Source organism: Ruditapes philippinarum, unplaced genomic scaffold (assembly GCF_026571515.1).
Source record: "Ruditapes philippinarum isolate M1 unplaced genomic scaffold, ASM2657151v2 ctg1149_1_1_1_1, whole genome shotgun sequence".
In the NCBI taxonomy this organism is placed as follows: Eukaryota; Metazoa; Mollusca; class Bivalvia; order Venerida; family Veneridae; genus Ruditapes; species Ruditapes philippinarum.
Window position 1 is genome coordinate 1 of NW_026854950.1, and position 20,186 is coordinate 20,186.

Below are 20,186 nucleotides of genomic sequence, written 5' to 3' on the forward strand. Positions count from 1 at the left end.
GCGGTATACATATTTATTTCACAATCCATGGTCTTTTTATATCATTTTTTATCTTACAACGTTTTCAGCGTGTAATCAAGTGTTCACGTCTGCTGTCGGAGAAGTGTCGTCTGTAAAATATCCAACAGGTGCTAGACGTGAAGACTCCACGTGTGAAATTTACATCGTTGGAACTCCTGGGAAACATATTGAGATGATTTTCAATGAATTTGCAATGTCAGTGGATGGAAATGAATCATGTTTGCACGTAAGTATACATCCTATGTGAGTTTATCGGGACTTTATCTATCCCCTCTTAAAGTATGTAACAAAAGGAATCAGCAAGTACACGTCTCTTGTTTATCATTATCTATTTATATTTGTGGCGGCCATAGCTTAGTGAGGTCCCGTGTATAAGTGCTTAAACTCTTGGCACATTAAAGAACCAGGAGAAGTTTCTGACATTAGGGCATCTTTTTGTATCTTTCACAATCCTCCAAAATATAAAATGAGTAATACTCTTCTGGAGGATTCGCCCATATGGGCAACCGGTGGCGAGTATGAATAAACTCAAATACAAATTGTATATCCAAATTATTCGCCTGGTCTTGCTCCACCAAACATATACCTATTTCTTACAGTCATTTTGATGATTTCAAACATGCAATTAAGAACTTTCTAAAGATTTAAGAAAAGTAACTCATTTTTTTATATAACGGTATTAAGACCTTAAACATCGCTGGGACATGCAGGAAAGATATCCATCAAAATTCAAATTCTTTCATTTAATGCTAACAACTTATTACGAACTCTTATTTTCATTTTGTTTACTGTCGGATTTTGCTTATATTTTGCATAAACAAACACAAAGTTTGATTACGTAAAGACTTGTTGAAATGAATTTGTAAATAAGATCTTCGGAATAAAGTACCACGTTATTTTTTTCAATTTAAATCTATTCAAATACTAATTTAGACTGAAACCATGGTTTTTTGTTTTTGTTTTGTTTAGATAAAAGATATAGATGCAGACGAAGAAGAGGTTTTCTGTGGACAATTGTCTCCCTTCATGTGGGAGTCACGTGGTTCTGACGTCAGAATTCAGTATGATCAGACTTCCGGTAATGGCGGATTTACTGCTTCGTACTCAGTGAAAGACATTTAAAATATGAACTTTAGATAAATTATCGATTTGTGAAAATAAAACTGTTACCCGTGTTGCTAATGCTTACATAAAATAAATAGCCTTTATGTTTTTTTAAGTTTTCACGACAAAAGTGATGCCCTGCGTACACCGCCTCATCAAGTCATTCAGCACCTTTCATCTTCGAATTCGCTACGTTTCAATAGCCGTCAGAAAAAAAGTATATTCTTGATAATAAACTGTAGCTTTTCATTCTTAAAAAGAATACATTCAAGCAAAGGTGAATAAAGTGCTGATACAAACGTACTTATATACTAATGTGACTTTTCCTAGACAAAGTGTCTATTATGTTCTTCAGCAATAAAAAATAACATTTTTTTACACCAAAACATATACATAATTGATTATTTTGAATCATCTATGAAAGAGAGACCTTTTAATCAAATATTTTGTTCACAATGATATTTTGTTTTTGATTATTTTGTCTTGAATTATCATAGTCTTTCTTGCCCTCATCTGTCATATTGCCTTGAAATGAAATAAAATTGTCAGCCATATCGAGTGATGTTTTTGTCTCCCCCTGTCTATACCGAATACGGTATTTAGTGTGGTGCTCCAAAACTTTTTTTAGCCTCACTATTTCTAGAAAGGGTGTTGCTTTCAACCGTCATCGCAAAACTGACGAGCTGTTTAAACTGCCCTTTATCCATGGGGATTACTTTATTGTCAAATATGTTTAGGTAGATGGACAACAACAAACACACTCACTAAAAGAGATAACAGTCGAGCTAAAAACTGGTGAACAAAACAAGATCCACCGCCAGGCGGGGACCACGTTCGAATTTTTCTCACTTAAAAGTTTTATCACATTGAAGAAAGATTATTGCGCTTAAGAATATTCTCAGAAAAAAAATAACGGTCTTAAATTATAATTCGAATTTCATTTTTGCATTGTCGGTCACGGTCATTCAAAAGTTAAAGTCACGTTTGAATTAATCATCATTGTCAGTTTTGCCATAAGTGTTATTTTATCCAAGAATTAACAAAATCCATAAATAAATAACAAAGTTATGCAAACTTAATACAATTTCAATAATTTCACATTGACGATAAATGTCAATATAAGGCTAAGGTCATTTCAGAATCATTTAACACGTCAGTATATTCAAATGTGTTCTTTTGTTCAAGTATAAATCAAATCTGTGAATAGACAACAAAGTTATGACTATTTAAACAAATGTTAATAATTTGACCTTTAAAGTTAAGATTAATTAGCGGTCAAGGTCATTTCAAAATAATTCAACATGGCAGTTTAGTCATATGTGTTCTTTTGTCCAAGTATAAAACAAATACTTAAAAAATAACAAACCTATGAAAGTTAAGCAAATTTCCATTATTAATTAAACATTGAAGGTCAAGGTTAAATAAAGATCAAGGTCATTTCCGAAGACATCATGCTGATTTTGTCATATGTGTTCTATTGTCCAAGTATGAATAAAATAACAAAGTTATGATAATTTGAGCAATTTTCAACAATTTGACCTTGAAGGTCAATGTAAATCGAAAGGTCAAGGACATATCAGAATAATGGATATATCAGAATAATTCTAATTTTAGTTTAGTTATGCGTTCTTTGGCCTAAGTATCAAATCTGTGAAAATATGACAAAGTTATGAAAATGTCAGCAAATTTCAATAAGATATAATTACAAGAGTCTACATTGAAAGAAGTATTTACAAAATGATTTATTAATTGAAAAAAGTAAAACCATGTTCATACAACCAAATTCCATATATTACTTACACACCGAATACTTAAATATATATTTGTATATGCAATTCTCTTGTATGATAGATCTATATATTTTGTTCAGGTTTTTTTTATGTCAGGGGATCAACATGTATACGCGCTTGACAGAAGGTCTATAGTCAGTCTGTTTGCTTATGTTTCTGACAGCATCATTACTGATTTTACAAGTCCTTAAGATAAGTGAAGATGTCACACCATCAGCAGGGTAGTCCCGTATTTTTATTTCCGTATCCAATTTCACATCCCCCTGTACACATCAGCTCCTCTCCCGTTGTAAACGTGGCATCCACGGCCAAGAAAAGGCAAGCAAGTCCTATCTCTCGGGGTTTACCTATTCTTTGAATAGTCTGAAATAATAGACTGGAAATAACGTTTACTGCAATATTTTCCCGCTAAAAAATTCTAACATCGACTAAATCGTAATAAATCGGTCATTTCCGGAACGGTATTTGGTATTAAATATTTTTAACCTGTTTATAAGGAATATGTGATTGTAAATAATCTAATAGCCAAGATTTTGAAAAAATAACGTCCCGAAGAAAAAAAACCAAAAAAAAAACGATTTGCTGCGATATTGGCAGAGGTAAAGATGCTTTTGCGGCAAAGCATTGCAATATGGCTACAAGACATAGTAAGAAACACTGATTAATCCATATTTCTAGTTAATAAGATTAAGCTGAAATTTAACTGTTGTATAATTCACATGCCCTCCTTATAATGTACCATTGTCAAATAAAAAGAATGAAGGATTAAAATTTTAAAAAGACAAAACAAAAACTGAAAGCGTTGATGGTTTTATTTGACATGAGAATGACCGGACAGCGACAGGAAGTATTGTCTACAGAAGGTGGAAAACACGTCATCGAGTCTGATATGCCGTTATTAATGCAGGCCTCACACTGTCAGGACATTGACACAAGATGGACATAAGAATATGAAATTTTTAATATCGTGCGAAGATAGCCCCGAAATTGGTCGACAGTCTCTCAACTGCCGAAACAAGTACGATTCCTACAGAAGGTCACGCGATCGCATCAGAACCACACACGATTCTTACCGAAGGTCAGGCGATCGCATCCGATACACACACGAAGTCACCTAAAAGATGCAATTTTTTACAAAGTAGTTTACGAGCAGGACACGCGAAGGTCACACGATATGTTCCCGACGTCGTATTATGAGTACGATGCCTTCGTACGTGGTTACGAAGGCGTCAAGTGACCTTCACCTCCGGATGGTATACAACCCATGCCAACCGCGGCATACTTCAGTTGCAGATAGTATTGGGAGCTAATTTAACTACGTTTAGACTTTATTCTGACTCTTCATATTACTATCAAAAACAATTGTATTCACACAAAAATCTATGATAAAAGTGATGACTTTGATTATGATATAGTAAACTATTCACATTTATAAGGAGACGTACTGCATGCATCATCTGACGGGGTATATGTATCTCAGTAAATTAGATTCGCTAGAGCTTTTAGCAAAGTGAAGGATTTTTGCAAGCTAAATATTTTTATTACTAGCAAGCTACTCAAACAGGGCTACCGCTACTATAAATACGTAGATATTTAACAAAATTTAACAATCGTAACTTTGATTTAATCTCAAAATTCAGTAGTGATTCAAAAATGATTTAATTGAGATGTTATTTACAAACTTCGCAAGGTCTTTGGTCATTGTTGCCTTAACTAAAATTATTAACAGTTTAACCAAAAGAGGTTTTGACTCTACTTTTTTAGATATACCGCATGCTTAGTGTTCAACACTTAAAAAGTTGGTCCTTTCCTCTTTTGAATACATCTGACGGACCAATTGGATTTCTCTATGATGGACAGTTCTTAATGCCCTTTTGGACTGAATTGTTTTAATGTTCGTCTTCTGCCTTGCTTCGTCGGGCCCTTGTTGGTGATTTTTTTGTTACTCTGTCTTCCTTTAAAGTATTGAGTACTTTTGTTACTGTCATATGGGTATTCATTTATATGTACATGTATCTACATTATCATCTCGGTGTTTTACTTATTTTACCTTTTGAAACCATAACAACTGTTATAAATTTACTTGGCGGGGATTCATTTTATTTACACCATCTCGTTTATAGGAACATCGTGGGCTAAGAGTGATGTTTGGTGCACTATTAACCGGTTTAAACTCCCCATCAGTGCTAATGCTGCTGACCGGTGCAAGGCGGCGCCCCTTTTTCTCAGATGCATGTCTTTGTTATTTTATACTGTTTTGGTGACACTTTTGTCGGCTTCCCTCGTTGTTTTCACGTCTACGGTAAGTATTTGCCCTTTTGCCCCTAGTTTTATTTATTTAATGAATCAATCATTTATTTGTTTTCTTTGATTTCTTTGTCGTTTACCATTATTTCGTCTTATGTATCATTTAAGTGATAAGCCTATCCGTGGTCTACCTTGCGCCCTGTTCGTTTTTCTGGGGTCCTTTTGTGTTACTTGGTTCTTGTTGCTTGGTTGTGTGGGGGTCGCGTTCATTGAACGTTGCCTTTCCTTGTTGATATTGTTTATCATATTTGATAAAACTTTATCATACCACCCAAAGTGGGCCTGTGGGCTTCATTATGTTTTTTAAGGTGTCTTAAAAGTAACAATGCTGCTGCCTTCTTTTTTTCGGTTGACTCATCATCAAAGCATGTAATTCTGCAGAAAATAAACTGAAAATAATTGTAAATTAATTGCAAATAATGGAAGCTTTTGATGTCTCTGTAGAGATGTGCAAGAGTGACAGATGAGGAAGATGGTCTAGCCGTTTAACTGTCCACCATGATAAACATGCAACGCTTGAGCCACTAAAAATTGCTTTCTTCGGCCTCATCGTAGTCCCATCTCGATGACATCGTACCAAAATACGATGGTGACACGACAGTATTGCGGGGGCTTCACGTAGTCGTGTTCCCTTCTTTAGACTGTAGGTAATCTTCGTGTTTATTTCGTAGTGTCTTCCTGAGGCTAAACATGCTTGATTGCACCGATAATCACAAGAAAGGACGAAGACTACACGAATCGACAAGATGGCTTCACGACGGCCTTACGAAGGGCAATATTGCCATACGAATTAAACACGAAAATGAACCTTTGCAATGTCTTCGGGCAATTTTTTTGGCATGCCAAAGATTTTGGAATCGCTCACAAAGTTGCTGCCAGGGCTTGTAATATTAAGCCGGGGATCATACGATGGAAAAAGATGCCCTCACGAATGGCACGATGTTATTACGATCAGACCCGAATTTGAACATTTCCTTATTCGTGTGTCCATCTGATGCCAAATTCGGGACAGTGTGACGCCTGCATTAAAGTTGTACTGCACAGCAAAACAATGAAATCAGTTTCGTAACAGTGACACATAAAACAACATGTTGGCGTTAGGAAATCTGATTTGTAGCATAAATCAGATATGTTATCCACATCTTTGTTTGTTTGTTTGTTTTGGGTTTTACGTCACATCGACACAGTATAGGTCATATCGCGACGTTCCAGCTTTACTGGTAGAGGAAGACCTCAGGTGCCATTCCGTGCACGAAGGGGTACCTGAGTAGAACCACCGACGTTCCGTAAGCTAGCTGGATAGCTTCCTCACATGAAAGAATCCAAAGTCCCTGTCGGGATTCGAACCCACAGAGGTGAGGCGCAAGTGGTTTGAAGTCAACGACCTTAACCACTCGGCCACGGACGCCCCTCTTATCCACATCTCTTGTATCTATAATTATATCTGCATGAATGTATCATTCAACTTACATGACAACTTTCCAGCGTTGCAATAGTCTCCTTCGGCCAAACCTCGCGTAGTAATGGTGTTTCTATAGCCCCTGGAGCAATACTAGAATAAAAGTACGCATAACAATTCAGAATTTAAAGCAACATGCCTCCAGATTCATGCTTATTTTCATGACAATTTCTAAAATGTATTTAATAAGTGAGCAAAGACAATAATTTACACATTGTGAAGAACACTTGCAACCCTATAGGATACCAAAACAGGTCAAAATAAGCAAAAATAGCGCTTACTACGTTCGTAACGCAGTAGAAATATGGTATCCCACACCACATGTACATTATTACCTGAATCTTAAATCTTTTTCACTTTTCTTTAAATTATAGTACATTTTACTAGCGTTTAATTTTCTTGAAATATTTTGGCTGCTTTATTCAAAATGAACTATTTTACTTTACATGAACATCAAATAATACTATAGTTTTGATGCGTGAATTATTTGCTGTAGATATATTACACGGTAGGTATATGAAGCCAATGTCACGAGTATTATATTCGCCTCATTCTGTTGTGTATTACATTTATCGGACATGACGTCATTTTTATTGAACTTTGCTTTGCTATCGTCAGTTTATGAAAAAAGTGCAAAATAAATAAGATCTTACAAAAGAAGTATTTGGACCATCAAAATAGGGAATATATTTCTTTACAGTGAATGAATGCATTCACTTTTTTAGAATGAAGAATTCATAACTTACGAGTTCACTCTCACTCCATACTTGGCCTCGTCAATAGCCAGTGCTTTTGTCAGTGCTTTCACGCCACCCTTTAATTAAGAAAACTCAAATATAAGACAACTCAAATACGTACGTCATTATATAGTTTTATTGAACGAATATATATATACGAGTATAATTTACAAAATGTAGAAAAAATGGTAACATATGAAAAAGAACATTAAGCTTGTTTTAGCATTGCTTTAACAAATCACTAAGCTGGCTTAGTTCCGATACCGTGTTCCGCGATGGTACAATGGTGATTACGCGATTGCATTATGGTGCAAACGTGATGGTACGATGGTGATGACGCGATGGTACAATGATAAAAACTCGATATTACATCGCGTTTCCACCACCGTACCATCGCAACATCGCTATTTCACCCTCGTACCATCGTGTTTTATCATCGTGCCATCGAACCATCGCGTTTTCAACCGCCTCCGTGGTCGAGGGGTTAGAGTCGATGACTTCTAATTCAGTTACCTCTCTGGCGTGGGTTCGATCCCCGGGAGATGCTTTGGTAGTTTAGCGCGGAGGAAGGTAGTCTAGTACTGGTGTAACTCTCCAGGAACGATGGTTAGGAAACTACCCCCCTAAATGACTGAAATACTGTTGGAAAAAGGCGTAAAATGAAACAAACAAACAAACAAACTATTGCACGCTCGTGCATCGCCAGTCAGGACGAAATAAAAAAAAACACGATTGTCAAAACGGAACACCGTATTTGTAATTATGAATTGAATTTCTTTTCAAGAAATGTGTGATTTGTTATATGCAATTATTTATCATAATGTTAAAGCGAATTGGTCTATAACGGAAGATGTGCTATACCGTAAATAATTATAGTGAAAGTATTTAGTATTAAGCATAATAAGGAACCACGAAAGAATAATTCATATATGTTGTTGGAAAGTGTGACATTCATGATCCAATATAACATATCTATACAGTACAGAGCAGATAGATCAAAGTATAATTATACATTATATTATAAATATAAAGATAATTAATTGTTCTAGAAAATTGTTCTAGAAAAACCTATTACTTTTCATCATAGACTAATAAATGTTCATACTAAATAACTTAGGACTTTATCAAAATTTTTGGAAAAGAAATATTTCAAAGGAACATCCGAATAATACATTTCCATTGTTTGTATCAATGCTAGAAACAATTATGTTAATTGCACCCCTTGTAAACCAATTCACTTTATTAAAAACTTACTTTTGTAGCGCAGTAAGTTGTTGAATTCTTGAATGCAGCATTGGCACTGATACTTGATATGTTAACAATTGAGCCCTTTGTTTTTCGTAGATATGGGAGCGCATACTTAAAAAAGAAGACAATATAAACTTTCAAATATGTAACATCGCTTTTCATTGGATAATCGTGATATTTTTATATAATCTATATACACGACTGCTGTCAATTTATGAAGTAATGTTAGATTTTTTCTCAAATAATGTTATTCTGCCATACTGTATCGTAATAAAGATGCCTAACACGTTATATGGCCTAGTGAGTCGGGTTATATAAGCTTATAACGTCTTCACTTAACCATATAACCTGTCTAATAAAATACAGGCATACACTTATGGAAAATATGATACATTATTGAAGGCTATGATCTAAATATAGGTATCACCTCGGTCAATATGTCATCTGCCGGTGAATATCACATCATATTCAAATATAGCTATACATGTATGTGTACGATAACCTACCACACATAAAATCTCTTCTTGTATATTTGATAATGGTCATTGCTTTCTTGTAAATGTCTAAATGTTTACATCTGTTTTGATAACCTACCCTGCTTATCTTTTAAAACCTTCCCTTGACTATCTACCTTGCTTATATGACTGACGTTGCTCGGCTACTTACAAAATAATATAAATATGAAAACCTGCTGTTGCCTAAATAAAAACCTGTCATTGCTTATATGAAATCTACCGTTACGTATATGATCACCTGCCGTTGATAACATAGAAATCTATCACTGCTTATATGTAAACCTGTCATTGCTTATATGAAAATCTGCCGTTGCTTATATAATAATCTGTCATTGCTTATAAGATCATTTGTTGGTGCTTATATAATAACCACCCGTCGTTTTACTTGCTTACATGAAAATTTGAAGAAGCTTATATGATAATCTGCGTACATAATAATATGAAAATCGGACGTTACTTAAATGAAAACCCGTTGTTGCCAAAAAAGCCTTCCATTGCTTAAATGAAAACCTGCCGTTACCTATACATATCATAATCTGCCGTTGCTTATATGATCATTTGCCGTTGCTTATACAAAACAGCGATTGCTTATATGAAAACGCAATTTAAACCTTTTTTGATTACATACAGATGAATATCTCTTTATGATATGTCATATTATATGTATATATCATTCTATATGTGACTGATGCCTCTAAGAGGCCCAGCATTTTCAATAAACTGTTTAAACTGATATCTAATTTGTTCACGTGATAACATACCGAAATTACATGGAAAACTAACCTTGCTTGCAGTAAAATTACTAATTAAATTATCCTCTAATAGGTCCCGGAAGTTTTGTACAGATATCTCGTCAATACTTTTTGGACCATAATCTGAAAAAAAATCAGGTCAAAGGTCAATCAGTTTTCATCATATTTTTCAGTTTAGAATAAAAATCTTAATTTAGATCTTACAAAGTATTTCAATAATCAATTCTTTAAAAGCCCTATTTTGTTTATATAAAAATTCAAAAAGTTATACATTTCAAATACCGAATATAATTAAATCGTAATTAAAAAAGAAATTGTAAGGAAAATGATGACCAAGGGTTAACGGGGTAAGTGATGGTGTCTAATTGCTTAAAGCGACGATCAAATGCTCTGGTTGCAAAAATGGCGGACAAAAAAGCTTTTTGGAGTCAATGGGGCAATTTTGTTTGCTTTGAAAAAGCATTTATCACTTTATAAAAGAACGTAAAAAATAGCGATCGTCCTTTCGCATAAAATGTAAAACATATGCTCACGGACAGCTACCACCACCAACACAGCCACACCGGACCACCGGAAAAGTTATCTAAAAAAAGATCCTCACGCAAAAGATTCAACGAAAAGTCTAAAAGTCACGGCCCTGATTCGAAATGTGCAAAAGAATGGAAAAATGAAGTGCAGCCATTCAATCAAATCTAAATTAAAGCGTTTGTGTGAGCACTTTTTGTTTTGTTTTCATTTTTGTTGCAAATAAATGAAGCACTCAGAAAGGAGGGAAAGTGGACCTTATTAATATTCGGAAACTAAACCCCGCCTTCTATGGAATGTTTATGGAGCACTCAGAAGGGAGGGAAAATGGACCTTATTGATCAATATTCGGTAACTAAATCCCGCCCACTATGGAATGCTGAAGGGAGGGAAAATAGACCTTACTAATTACTATTCGGAAACTAAACCTCGAACACTATGGAATGATTATGATGATATAAATACTTTGGGCAAAACAGATTTGCTATACGGCATACGACTGAACTGTTTCTTTGCATATCCAGTTTGAACAAAACTAAATATTTTGTGCATTCATAGCTCCACTAAGGTGAAAAAGCCTGAAACACAAAAGTTGACATTCCTACATAGATTGAGTCATGCATTTATAATATACAAAATAAAGTAATTAACTCAGAATTTCTTTTCTTTTTGATGCGATTTTTAGTCTGATTGAATGAAAAGCACTGCAACATTTTTCATTTTTGTCTCAAATGGTACACAAAACTCGGATAAATATTTCCAGTCACATACAGTCGTAAAAAGACCTAAGTCGACCTGGAAATCGATCCTGAGTCGCCCGATTCACAGTCCAACGCTCTACCCATTGAGCTAACCGGACAACCTAAAGTTGGTCTTTCCTTTAAAACACTACCTATATATTCATATTGTGACATCCTTTAGTGTGTAGAATTTTATATAATATTTGTACTTTGTGTGAAGTCAAAACATGTTTATTTCATATTTACAAAGATACTATGTAGCAAATACTGGCAATTTTCAAATCTGAGCAAACTATATCAACAACTCAGTATATGTATCTTTATCGTCTTTTCCAGAATTTTCCATTTAAAGAGCATAACTTTATCGATGCAAGAATTTCAAACTTAATGTTTTTTTGGACTTGTTGACCACAAGCCCCGTCCGACTTGCACACTGAAAAAATCAAGGACATAAGAGAGATATGCATTAGCTGTTGGCGGCAATTGATTTTACCCCTGCAAACAGTGCAGACCAGAAATCAGTCGGCACATCCGGGTCATCTGATAATGGTATGCAGGCCTGTACTGTACGTTATTTAGTCACTTTTATAACCCACCCGCCCCCGAAAGTTAATGAATGGTCTTGTCCACGATATGAGATGGACGAGTCTATTTAACATAATTATCTAGCATGATATTAACTTTGTTTTTCCGATTTCCCCCGGTAGGTAATAAATGGCCTTGACCAGGATAAAAGATTGGCGAGTCCATTTAACATATTTAGCATGGAACTTGTACTTACAGCAACCAACATTGTTCACAAGGCAGTCAATTTTACCCAGCTTCTTCACGGTTTCTTCCACGCAATTCTGTAGACCAAAAACAATAAAAGTATCAATGAGCCAAATAAAACATTAAAAACTATTTTAAATAACCTAACACATATACCTATTTCCTATATAAAAAGCATTACGAGAAAAAATAGAAAGTACAAAAGACTAAGAATAATATATAACAAAATACTGACTGATACTGTAAAACACAATGTCAAACTGAGTAGAACTTATGAAAAGCGTATTTTGTCAAAATGATTTTAAAAGTTAGGAGTAAATTGGAAAGATTTTTCATTGTGTGCAAAATAAAAAACAGCCCAACAATTACAGTAAAAGAACGAAGTTGTAAAAAAATTTAAGATCAGTGGTTGGCATTTTTGCAAGTACTGGTATTTATTTATTTATGCAAAGAAAGAAAGAAATAAATACTTTAGGAACTTAAAATACCATACAGAAACCATAAAAATGAATGATGAAATATTTGCATATCCTATCTTAGACTTGTTAAGATTGATTTAGAACACATAAATCACTTTAATTTATTATCCCTCGTTAAAGTTATAGAAAAAATAAAATAGAACTACATGTGTACATGAAGTCAAAAAACGTGATATGACGACTTGATACAGCTCTCGACGGGTGCTTTATAACCTATTTTTACATAAAAAGTTTTTAAAAACTGCACACGCAGCGAAATATTAACGTAGAAGAAAGCATGCATTAACGTATAATCACGCGCGCACGCGCCGATTTTCAATGCGCCATATAAAAACGTTTTAACTGCGATGACGGTCCGGTATTCATGTCTGGACTAATAGTTCCACTTTCAAGTAAAATTGCACTAACAGGTGAGGGTTGACGAAACCCGTTTCAAAACGCAGAATTACAGTATCAAACGCTTTTTTTGCAGGAATAACGGTAATGCGCCTTTCTCGTGCATTAGCATCTGCAGAAGCCCCCGAAATAACTAAATAAATTTCTTGTCCTGCGTACTCGGGCTTTTAATCGGTTTTCATATACTTCTGCTTTAAATTTGTTTTTGGTATACATGTACTTCTGCAGATGTTAATGAAATTAACCCACTTATGCACCGCTAAGATGCGCAGTAATATACGGTGACAGCCCGATCGAAATATTAATTAAAGAGCGCAAGAAATATCAACTGTACAGAATCATCTAATATTGTAAAGTTGAAAAAAAATATATATACAGCAAATTATTCTAAAATGGCTTATTGACCCATTAGAACGACTTAAGACTAAATGACACAATATGTACCTTAACTTCTTCCTCTTTTCTCATGTTACAGTGGAAGTATATAATTTCCCCAGGTCCATCAGACTTCATGGCTTTTCCAACGTCGTCTATAAAAAGAATAGTGTGTGATATGAAAACTAAGTTCATTTGTGTCCATCTTCAACTGTAATTTTTATAAATTCGTTTACACATATGTGAACTACGTGTATTTGGGTGCGTCCGAGGCCGAGTAGTTAAGGTTGTTGACTTCAAACCACTTGCCCCTCACCGTTGTGGGTTCAAATCCCGACAGGGACTTTGGATTATTTCGTGTGAGGAAGCTATCCAACTAGCTTACGGAGTGTCGGTGGTTCCATTTAGGTGCCCGTTCGTGCATGAAATAATGCACGGAAGGGCATGCGCACCTGAGGTCTTCCCCACCAGTAAAGCTGGAACGTCGCCATATGACCTTTACTGTGTCGGTGTGACGTAAAACCCAACAAAACAAACAAACGTGTATTTGACATGGCCAATTACTGACTTTACTTACGTCAAGTTGGTTAACTTACGTCAAGTTTGGCTTCTTATAAAAAGAATAAAAAAATAAAGAATATAGTTACCATTGATGTCAAATACTGCTACTTTTCCGCCTTGTTCAACTGAAATGTTGAATGCAATAATAAGTAATGCGTTTTTGGTTTTTTGTTGTTTTTTTTTCTTCTAAATGTCACCCTATGAAAATACATGTAAACGAAATTGTGTAAGAGGAACATAAATGTACAAAATGGTAGATATACAGCGAAAACAATTTTTTGAATTCAGACTTATTCCACAGTAAATTTGGTCCATCTTGAATTATCAAAGATTTTGAATTCTCGGCATATCATCGTCACTTTCTGGATGTTTAAAGTTTGTTTGTTTAATTTTACGCCTTTTTCAACAGTATTTCAGTCATATAGGCGGGTAGTTTCCTAACCATCGTTCCTGGAGAGTTACACCAGTACTAGACTACCTTCCTCCGCGCTAAACTACCAAAGCATCTCCCGGGGATCGAACCCACGCCAGAGAGGTAACTGGATTAGAAGTCATCGACTCTAACCCCTCGACCACGGAGGCGGTCGGATGTTTAAAAGAATAAGTAAACGCTGGTGTGACAGAGACCAACATTACTCCTCTTAAGTAGTCCAAGTTCCAGTGCGCAAATGGACGAAAACGAACGTTTTTTATTTTGAAACTGTAAGAACATAAAGCTGGTCAAATAAGCGGGTTGTGACAATTTTGGCCTGAAGTTAATGTGAAGTCTTGGACTGAAAATGACAAAAGAATATTATATTCAAAAATTGAATATGACAAATAATTGGGGTTGAATTCATACAAGTTTGAAAATAGAAAAACCGTAATTTTGTCGGATAATATCCGGGACAATATTCTTTGAAACGAGCAGTGGTAGCACATTTGTCGCAAATTATGTTAGGATTTTAAATTGGTATATATGTTGAATTTTATCCCAACAGTTTAATTAGCACTGTAAGTCAAGTATCGACTGGCAATGTATCGGGACCTTATGAATGTTCCTAAAAAAAATTTTAAGTCGATTACTTTCAAGTCTTCCCACATGAAAAGCCAACTTCCCCTCAGAGGAGTCAGTGGCGAAGAAAGCAGAACATGCGATATTCTGTCAGCAAAATCTACCATCATATAAAAATAAGTGGAAGGTTCGGTGCATAAACTAAAGAACAAATAATCAAATCAGACGTTCTATTTAAATTTTCATCACATGGTTATTTTATTGTCGAGATTTTGATTTTGGTCAATAATAATTGAAAACGATTTTGAAAACGAAAAAAATGTGTTTAATTTACTTAAGGTATTTACTATATCTACATACATAAACTATCATTTACCAAACACATCAACGCAGCCTCGACCTATCCCTTGTACTCCACCAGTTACTATGGCAACTTTGTCTTTAAAACGCAAAGCTGGTTGGTTTACTGTATTTGCCATGCTGTAATTATAATATTGTTTGTAGTAGTTTCTTTTCTATTATCAAAAAATCAGATATAACTATAGCTCTTCTTACAAGTGTTTCGGTCGTAAACTGTTTGCTTTCATTGTGACTTCCGGTAGATACGGGCTATTTGCCATCCTGTTCCCGGTACTCGCTGGACACGCAATCAGTGTTCTACGATATAGGTTTAGCATAGTTAAAATAACTCTCGGTAATTAAAGGCAACAGTAAAACGCACTGCCGAGTATCTTTTAATTACACATTTTGGAAAATAAAATTTAACTAGCTATATGTACGGTATGTACTTAGTCCCATTTGAAGGATGCAGTTTTTGAACTGTTTTAGACTTGGATTCCTCTATTCTGTCTTCACCAATATCTCATTGTATTTTAATGCAGCAACTAACTTTATAAGTATTTTGATCATCATGAAGTACTTTATGATGGCGTTTTCACTTAAAAATACATATATAAGACACATACCATACGACCGCCGAGATTAACAATAACCATTTAGGTTACCCGGTTGCCGAGATAGGCTATAGCCATTTAGTTTGCCCAGCGGCCGAGATTAACAACAGCAATTTAGGTCGACCGGCCGCAGATATTAACAACAGCCATTATGTGGACCTGCCGCTGAAATTAACAACAGCCATTACGGTAAATCTGCCGCAGAAATTAATAACAACCATATAGGTGGCTCTGCCGCCGAGATTAAAACAGCCTTTTAGGTAGACCGGCCGCCGAGATTACCGACAGCTATTTAGGTGGACCGACCGCTGATATCAAAAATAGCCGTTTAGGTGGATTGGCCGCCGAGATTAACAACAGCTATTTAAGCGGACCGGCCGCCGAGATAAAAAACAGCCGTTTAGGTGGACCGGCCGCTGAGATTAACAACAGCCATTTAGGTAGTAGGCCGCCAAGATTAACAACAGCCATTTAGGTAGATCAGCTGCCGAAATTAACAACAGCCATTTAGGTTGACCTGCCGTCGAGAGAAACAACAGCTATTGATTAAGGTGGACCGGCCGCAGAGATAACCAACAGCCATTTAGGTGGACCAGGTGCCGAGATAACCAACAGCCATTTAGGTGGACCAGGTGCCGAGATAACCAACAGCCATTTAGGTTGACCTGTCGTCGAAATAAACAACAACTATTTTTGCAGAAATTACGTCACACTTTGCCACGATATCAAAACAAAACCAAATGAAACAAGATTCAATATCATGAATTATATTTAGTGTAAATTCGTATTTGAAACACCTCACTTGTTACACGTATTCATTATGATGGAAATGGTTGGCGACATGTAGCTGTTAACATGTTTTAAGAGTTTATACATTCAGCAGAAATGATTACATTTTCTTTACCTTATTGATATTTGCTACACTTAAAATTGATGAAATTAACAACTCACTGGTTTATTCTAAATTATTCTCTACCTTTACAAAATATGATATTTTAAAGATACATGTATTGCTTATTCCGCCACATTGTTCAAAAATTGCAAAAATATAACAATATTTTTTCATTAATTATTATAATAAAAACGTACTTTATGAAGCAAGTCCTCAATTATCCTATAATGTTTGTAATATCTATATATTTCTACACACGCCAGTTTCACGCTAAATGGTTTAAACATTAGACACTGGGTAAATTAAAGTTCATATCTAAACGGCGACCTTATGACCTGAACTTCGCATGGTATATTACGACATTTATGTACAAGTCTGGTATACCGCAATAAATATTTGTTTTTAAAGGGACTCCACTGAGCTTTAAAAGCATAGAAACATAACATTTATTTTTTTTTACATAAATGAGCTAGAGTACTTTAAACAGAAATATATGCAAAGACAGTTAAGAAATATACTTTGAAATAAATTGAAAATCGTATTTTTATGCTTTTCCTAGACCGATTTGAGTGAAAAGTGTTTATACGCTTTATAGTTTTGGTCATTTTTGACATTTTGAATAATTATTCTGGAAAAATGAAGTGTGCGAATGATCTGAAATTTTGCATAAAGATTAGTGGTCTAACCCTACATCAAATGGTACATGGATATAGAAACAAAATGTCAGTCCCATCATGTCAAAAAAACCTTTAGTGGAGTCCCTTTAAGAATAAATACGCTAAAATCTTAAAACGGAACAATTAAGATAGATTAAATAAGTTAGACAACAAGGTTTTTGATAAGTGCTTTTACGCTATTATTTTCTCCATTTTTATAACAAAATCCAAATATTCGATAAGTTTTCCTTTTATTTGTTTCTATACTACAAATAACGATATAAATCTATGTGTTTTTTAATGTGTTTAATGACCATTTTAAATATGCAATAATAACCAAACAAAAAAAAAATAATTCCACTCCCAGCTAGTTGTCTTTATTTAACATTACTTACTTTATCTACCAATTTTTTAAATTAGGTATATTATTTTGCAGGTGTGAACTGCATTGAATTTACACATGTTAAGCTAATTATATACATTTACCTCGAATTTGGACATAAAATTTATGACATGCTACTAATGTACAAACCTTGACATAGTTTTTCTCGTGAGTGCATAAAGGTCACATTTTGGCCAGTGTCCGATAAAGATCAAGCTTACATAATTATGGAACGTCAAACATGCTAAGTTTAACTTTTCTCCAATTATTTAAATCTACTAAGCTGTAGTTTATAGTGGCTGATTTGTGCCATGTCGTATTTACGCTCCGCTGGGCGCCAGGCGAAAACACGAAAATATGGCAAAGTGAGCGAAAATACAACATGGCACAACTCGGCACATAGAAGTTCAATAAACTCCAACGCATGACTTTCATATATGTTAACCCCCCCTCCCCCATCCTGCTGTATTTGCGTATTGTATTTGCCCTTCTTTGAATTTGGAAAATTACTTTCAAAGAGTATTTCAATACGAAAATGAAAAAAAATGATCTACCAACAGTATATTTAACCTGATGTAACGTTAGTTTTAGCAGTAATACTAACTTTTATTATGTCATGGGTAAATCTTAAAGAACAACATAATATCCACTTAAAACATTTAAATAATCTAAACTAAAATAGAAATAATGTATATTGCATGACAGATTTTAAGCTAGCAGTGTCTGTGACGGTAGTATTAAAACTGTAGAGACGCTTTTATATAGAGGCAGTACTCTATCATAAATGGGATGTTCTACATAAGAAAGGGGCTGTTTTATATCATAAAAGGGGTGTGCTACATTACAAAGGGGCTGTATTATAAAAAAGGGGCTGAACTCTATTATAAACGGGTGTGTTTTATTGTAAAATGGCTTTATTATAATAAAGCGGTACTCAATTGTAAGGCGTCTGTACTCTTTTAATAATATGCGGATGTGTGAATTGGAAAGATAGTTAACTGAATTGAATTGATATAAACTTGGCGTTCCATAATATAGGTAAAAAATGACTTATTTATAGCAGTCAAGATGGTCTCAACAGCTTGTTTAAAATTCGATCAGAAAGTTGCAATAGTTACCGGAGGGTTTGACGGCACTGGCAGAGGATGTGTCGATGTATTAGGTATGAACAATTGTAATCTACATTAATATTGTATAAGTTTGTTTGTTTTTAAGTTTAATAAAAATTAATTTTATCAGCACCATTACATTCTGTCATGAATTTAATTAAAATGTTCCCAAAGTTTTGACTGAAGTATTTCGTTATTTACTGTATGCGTGCATGAAAGAGCCACTGTTTAGTAGGAGTGTAGAAGAAGTGAGACCGAACCATTGTCTGAATTCTATATAGAGGAAATAAGTTTCATCGTCCGCTTTTTTTCATATTTTCAGTTGAAAATGGAGGGACTGTGGTTGACAAAAATGGTACAAGGGGTGATCCAGAAATTACAGGATTTACTCTCTAAAATATTAATTCTTTATGATTTTTGCATGAAGTCTGTTGTACCGAACGTAATTTAGATCAAACTGATTCTGTTGGAAATTAAAATATTCTTTTCAGATGTGTTTCGTTCTTTTATGTTTTCTCCCTCGATTATATTGTTTACAAACCCCTTTACAGCAACAATATTTAATAAAAAAGCATAAAATGCAAAAAATGAACCACTCAGGCCTACGGCATTCGTTGTCAATTAATACACATAAAAACTCCAAACCGTCTCATCCAAGTCATTCAGCATCTTTCATCTTCCAATTCACTCCGTTTAAATATCCTTCAGAAAAAAGTATATTCTTGATAATAAACTGTAGGGTTTTTTTTCTTTAAAAGACTACATTCAAGCAAAGGCGATTATAGTGCTGATACAAAACACAGCATACTAATATACTTAGTGAATTTTTCCTATACATAAACTTTTTTGACACCTTAACATATATATAATTGATTATATTAAATCATCAATGAACGAAAGACCTTTTAATCAAAGTGAGTTTTTGTTTTCGGATATTTTATCTTGAATTATCATAGTCTTTCTTGCCCTTATCTGTCATATTGCCTTGAAATGAAATAAAATTGTCAGCCATATCAAGTGTCTCCCGTGTTGTTTTTGAGAATATTTCTTTTATTAAGCAGGTTTTCTTTCTTTCTTAAATCATTTCTTCTTCTTCTTCTTCTTCTCCTTCTTATTATTATTGTTATTATTATTATTATTATTGAATTATATGAACATGGTCGCATTCTTTATCCTGATAAATTGCATCGAAATGTGATTGGAATAACGCTTTCATTCGTGAATGTATATAAATCGGTGGGTAGTGATTAACTATAAGTCATAAAATAGTACATTTCGGCTGCCGAAAAGGCGAACTTTTAGCATTTAATTACCCAAACGCCTTGTCCTTGTATATACATGTATCGAATACGGTATTTAGTGTGGTACTCCCAATACTTTTTTAGTCTCACTCTTTCTAGAAAAAGTGTTCTTTCAACCG

At 34.5% G+C, this 20,186-nt stretch overlaps 1 protein-coding gene and 1 long non-coding RNA gene across 4 annotated transcripts; one reads left to right on the forward strand and one right to left on the reverse strand.

The window, feature by feature from the left end:
- Positions 1-67: 67 nt before the first annotated feature.
- On the forward strand, positions 68-1,683 carry LOC132741563 (uncharacterized). Its single transcript, XR_009627292.1, has 2 exons — positions 68-247; positions 991-1,683. It is a non-coding gene; the product is annotated as an uncharacterized LOC132741563 (long non-coding RNA).
- A 1,105-nt stretch (positions 1,684-2,788) lies between these two features.
- LOC132741567 (17-beta-hydroxysteroid dehydrogenase 14-like) lies at positions 2,789-18,907 on the reverse strand. Of its 3 annotated transcripts, none has more exons than XM_060729771.1 (10): positions 16,817-18,907; positions 15,151-15,892; positions 13,867-13,905; positions 13,289-13,374; positions 11,980-12,046; positions 9,965-10,056; positions 8,673-8,777; positions 7,428-7,495; positions 6,693-6,774; positions 2,789-3,278 (listed from the first exon to the last, which is right to left on the reverse strand). In XM_060729771.1, exons 2-10 carry the CDS (start codon positions 15,251-15,253, stop codon positions 3,129-3,131), a joined length of 792 nt encoding a protein of 263 aa, XP_060585754.1. In that variant the 5' UTR covers positions 15,254-15,892; positions 16,817-18,907; the 3' UTR covers positions 2,789-3,128. The 3 variants fall into 3 exon arrangements, with proteins under 3 accessions (XP_060585754.1, XP_060585752.1, XP_060585753.1); XM_060729769.1 differs by having other exon boundaries at positions 15,151-15,254; positions 16,817-18,906; XM_060729770.1 differs by lacking the exon at positions 16,817-18,907 and having other exon boundaries at positions 15,151-15,254; positions 15,740-16,277.
- Positions 18,908-20,186: the final 1,279 nt, after the last annotated feature.

Coding starts and splice junctions, on each gene's coding strand:
- LOC132741567 (XM_060729771.1), bottom strand. CDS start 15,253: ATGGCAAATACAGTAAACCAACCAGCTTTGCGTTTTAAAGACAAAGTT. Junction 13,375..13,866: donor AGCAGTATTTGACATCAATG/GTAACTATATTC, acceptor TTCTTTTTATAG/ACGACGTTGGAAAAGCCATG. Junction 8,778..9,964: donor GTAATTTTACTGCAAGCAAG/GTTAGTTTTCCA, acceptor TTCTTTTTTAAG/TATGCGCTCCCATATCTACG.